The sequence below is a fragment of the Castanea sativa genome, chromosome 2 (genome assembly GCF_040712315.1).
Source record: "Castanea sativa cultivar Marrone di Chiusa Pesio chromosome 2, ASM4071231v1".
NCBI lineage: Eukaryota > Viridiplantae > Streptophyta > Magnoliopsida > Fagales > Fagaceae > Castanea > Castanea sativa.
The window spans coordinates 40,979,513-40,983,829 of record NC_134014.1 but is presented as its reverse complement, the minus strand read 5'-3'; the positions used below and the strand labels follow the sequence as shown (position 1 = coordinate 40,983,829).

At 38.5% G+C, this 4,317-nt stretch overlaps 1 protein-coding gene across 3 annotated transcripts; it reads right to left on the bottom strand.

Annotated features, from left to right (window-relative positions):
• On the bottom strand, positions 1-1,977 carry LOC142624144 (uncharacterized). Of its 3 annotated transcripts, none has more exons than XM_075797659.1 (4): positions 1,498-1,977; positions 1,350-1,416; positions 990-1,235; positions 1-844 (listed from the first exon to the last, which is right to left on the bottom strand). In XM_075797659.1, the coding sequence occupies exons 1-4, from the start codon at positions 1,576-1,578 to the stop codon at positions 732-734; spliced, it is 507 nt and encodes a 168-aa protein (XP_075653774.1). In that variant the 5' UTR covers positions 1,579-1,977; the 3' UTR covers positions 1-731. The 3 variants fall into 3 exon arrangements, with proteins under 3 accessions (XP_075653774.1, XP_075653775.1, XP_075653777.1); XM_075797660.1 differs by having other exon boundaries at positions 1-841; XM_075797662.1 differs by having other exon boundaries at positions 735-836.
• Between the last annotated feature and the right edge of the window lie 2,340 nt (positions 1,978-4,317).

Here is a 4,317-nt window from a genome sequence, read left to right as displayed (position 1 = left end):
TAGCTTAAGTTTTCCTATTTATAAGATGAGCCCAATTACTTCTAAATTGTGCAGTATTACTTTTAACAAAATTTAACATCTGCCTATTTCCACAAGAAAGATGCCCTTAAAACTGAATGCTCAATGTGAGCAGATCAAGTCATGATTGAAGACATGGTATGCAGAAACAGCGTTTAAGAGGCCAACAGTGTGAGTGAGGACTCAAATTTTGAAAACAGGGCACTGCAGTCCCCAAATGCACCATAAGTTATTCTTCAAGATTGAGTTCTTCATCTTGACTCCATTAACTATTCTGCCCCTTACATCACCTTTAATAGATTTTATAATCTGCAATTCATCTTTGACTTTCCCATCATGATTTCCTTCGTTCTAGTCTCTCCAAATATGATAACTCTAAATCCTAATTTTACTGTATAATCTCTCTCCACTTTACATCAAATGATGCAGCGACCCACAAGGGCCATTGACAGAGTCTCACAGTAGTATTTCCTTTTCAACCCGGATTGGTACTAGATTCACGCTGATGCTATTTCCAATGGATCTCATCTAACGTATTTCTCCATCATCGGCGATTCCAACATGTGTAATGAATCCACTTATCAAATCATATACAATAAGAATCTGCATTGAGACACTCGCTAGGCATCTTCAGCTCCAACACTTAAAAGGAGAAAATTCAACATCACGCACATGTTTTCTGGTAAAGTCCTCAATCCTTGGCAAAAGGGTGATTATTTTGGATCGCAATGCTCCACATCAGCTATTTTGCACCTTTCCTTTGCAAGCCTTTTAGCCATCCTTCTGTGCTTTCGTTTCTTCTGGTTAGCACAAGCTGGCTGCTCTGCTAAACAAATGCAAAAATCAACCTTACCATTACTGGCAACATTCTATATATACAATACAAATTACAATGTGCTGCTCTCCTCAGCAATATCAGAAAATTGATTACCAAATAAACATAATTTTTGGTTAGCGTTTGAGAATTTCACCTGACTTATCACTCGTAGCATCAACATTCTCAGCGGAATTTTGTCGAACACCACCTGTACAATCATCATCACCAACTTCCTTCATTGAAGGTAACAACGGCCCAATCATTTTTCCGCGGCGAGAAGCGTCCTCCTTGAGTTTCTTCTTGCGAAGCCTCTTCCTCTGTGCCCTCGTCAGCTTCTGCGTCCCAGACTCGCTATCATCATTATCATCACTTGCAGAGCAACTACTCTTTTCCAAATCATCTGAATTTTATCCAATCGTCAAATCATCAATCAAGAATCAATTTTTCTTATTCTAAAAAGAAATTGAAAAGAGAATACTAATAATAATAATTATAATTATATAGATATTGAAACCTGAAGAAAGATCCACAGCAAACTCTTCTTCTAATAGCTTCACTGGCTTTTCCTCCTCCTCTTCTGTCTGTAATGTCACACAATTACAATCCACATTACAGTAGAAGAAACAGAGAGAGAGAGGGAGAGAGAGAGAGATATATATTACTGGCGGAGAAGGAGGAGGTTGCGGATAAAGCATGTTGACAAGGGCTTCATTGAATCTGCGTCGTTTTTGTTCACGGTTCATTGGTTTAGAATATTGAGACAGACAAAATTTCAGTTCAGTGGAAATAACAAGGCTGTTTCTGTTTGGTAATGCCCTTCACTTTGGTAATTGCATTTGAGCTTTTATTAGTGGAGTATAAGGTGGAGCAGTAAAAGTAGGACAGAAGATTTGAACTCTTTCTCTACCGTCTACGACGGTCATTGGTGTTCTGAGTTTTTGTTTTTCTGAAATTTTTTTAAGGTTTTTCCGAGTTTGTAACCAGAAACCAAATTATTCTCAGCTCTTCTCATTATTATATATATATATCACATAGGAAGAAAACAACAACCAATAATTATAGAAAACAACGGTACAAGACTGATGATTTCTATAAGAAAGAAAAATTCAACGAATCTATTCCACAGGCATCAGACAAATGCTACAATTGTGAAAAGAAAGGTCATTTTAAGAGCGAGTGTAGAGCTAAGGCAAAATCCCTTATCAATACCCTCATTAGTGACCAACCTAGTAAAAATGAGATCTTCAAGTTACTAGAACTTGACCACTCAGATAGTGAGTCATTTAGCAGTGCTAGTGAGGGTGAACTCAGAAAGATATATAGGTCATCCTCTGAATCCTCTAGAACCAGTACCTCTAGTGGCCCAGATGAACCCACACCATGCAAAGATGGTTGTTGTAGGAACAAAACCATCAATGTTCTTAACAAGCAAGAAGAACTCCTTCTAGACCTCATAGAGGCAATAGAAGATCCTGTCATCAAAGCTCAGAAGCTTACCCTGTTTCATCAGACCTTAGTAAAAGAAACTAGTAAACTTGAACTAAGGATCTAGCAACCCAAGGTAGATTTAGAGCAAATCTACAATAGGTTTAGAGCAAATCTACAATAGGTTTACCCACTCCAAGAAGGAAGTTACGATCAACGACCTTCAAAGAGAAAATAAGGAGACCAAGTCAGAAGTTAGAACCCTAAAGCAAGAACTAACCATTCTCAAGGTTGATTATGATCTTCTTAATCGAAGAGTCTAACTTTTGGAAAACACTTCTCATCAAAGCAATGAGGAAGGACCCTCATTCCAAAATCCTTCTGATGATGAAGAAACAGTTAACCCCACAGCTGATCTTATCAATGAACCTTCCAAAGAATTGTTCTTAAATACCATCAGTAGGATTAACTTCCATAAATGGCATTTCAAAGTCAGGATTGTCATTAGCAAAGATTTTGAATTCGAAGTAATAGCCTTAATTGATTCAGGTGCTGATCTTAACTGCATTCAAGAAGGAATCATTCCCTCCAAATATTTCAAGAAGTCTACGGAGTGACTGACATCCGCAAGTGGTGGGAGAATGCAAATTGATTTCAATCTCCCTCAAGCCAAGGTTTGCCAAGGTGGCATATCCTTCAAAACAAAATTTGTCCTCGTTAAAAATATGACAGATAGGGTCATCCTAGGAAACCCTTTCTTATGTTTGTTATACCCTTTCATCACAGACAATGAAGGAATCACAGCCCATCCCTTTGGTCAGTCTGTCAAGTTTGAGCTCATGAGAAGCCTCGAACCTTGGGAGGTTAGCTCCCTCGAGAAAGCTTTTATATCAAAAACTCTCAATACTATCACTATCCAACCCCTTCCATCTCATAATCAAGTCCAGCACCTTGATTCAGTTGACCCCAATCGGTCCCAGTTATCATGCATTCATCATTAAAGCAATTGCATCTCTGCATCCATCAGTTTTAAAAACAAAAGGTTTTTTAACAAATATTTGAAAATCTCAAATGATCCAAACCTTTCTTGGCAGGTTAGAGAGAGAGCAATATTTAATACCACTAGTAAGTGGACAATGACTTCTTCAGCAGAGAAGACGAACAAGGGGAAAGCACCAGCAAGGGGTTATCCTCAAGACAAAAGACTACTAGCGGGACAGTCTTTTGTAATGCATGAAGGCGCATCCTCTACCAGCCATAGAGGATCAATATCCCTTCAGGAATTTGTCCCACCAACAGTGACATATTCCAGTGGTGATATGGCTATTATTTTATAGGAAGTTTTATCCAGGACTTTACAATTCAATGATGGAGCATATACAGACTTACCCTACTCCATTAAATGTCTCCTTGATAACCTTCAATTTGCCTACACCCGAAAAAACCAAGACTTTTTCCAAAAAACCCTTAGAGCACTAGAAATTCACCTAGTTAACCTTGAGGCTAAGACTGAAGTCTTAACCAGTCAACTCTTTGGCAAAGAGGATATCCATTCAATGGATAGGATGACTATCATGAGCACTGATTATGCTAGGCTCAGTCTTAAGACTCGAGCCACTCTAAGAAGTGCCACTGCCAACTTGCCACCAGACTTACAATTTCGTATTCTGAAAAGCAAGGCTATGAACAAATCTCTGAATTTTTGGTATAAACATTTCAAAATACTGGTCACAACCACTATCCCTAATCCAGATGATTCAGATGATATCGATAATGCCCTCATGCAAGCCACATGGGAGGAATACTTTGGAAGCAGCTCTAGAGTATATGAAAACAAACATCCCTTTCCGGGACTTTTGGTCAACTATAAAGACGGAACAGATGATGATGAAAGAGATCCTGCTTGGCTCTCACAAATGTTTGAATCCGGTTTCATCAGACTTATCAAGCTAATAAGTCATGACCAAATCAGCCAACTACCCCAGATCATCCAAAATGCTGTTAAGCAAATCAACAACCCTTTTTTTTTCTATCAGATGTTGGAGTACTCTACCAAA

What these genes read in the sequence shown, in the direction of transcription:
- LOC142624144 (XM_075797659.1), bottom strand. Translation starts at nt 1,578, where the DNA reads ATGAACCGTGAACAAAAACGACGCAGATTCAATGAAGCCCTTGTCAAC. An exon ending in AACCTCCTCCTTCTCCGCCA is followed by an intron (nt 1,417 to 1,497) that starts GTAATATATATC and finishes GTGACATTACAG; the next exon opens with ACAGAAGAGGAGGAGGAAAA. An exon ending in TGCTACGAGTGATAAGTCAG is followed by an intron (nt 845 to 989) that starts GTGAAATTCTCA and finishes GCATTTGTTTAG; the next exon opens with CAGAGCAGCCAGCTTGTGCT.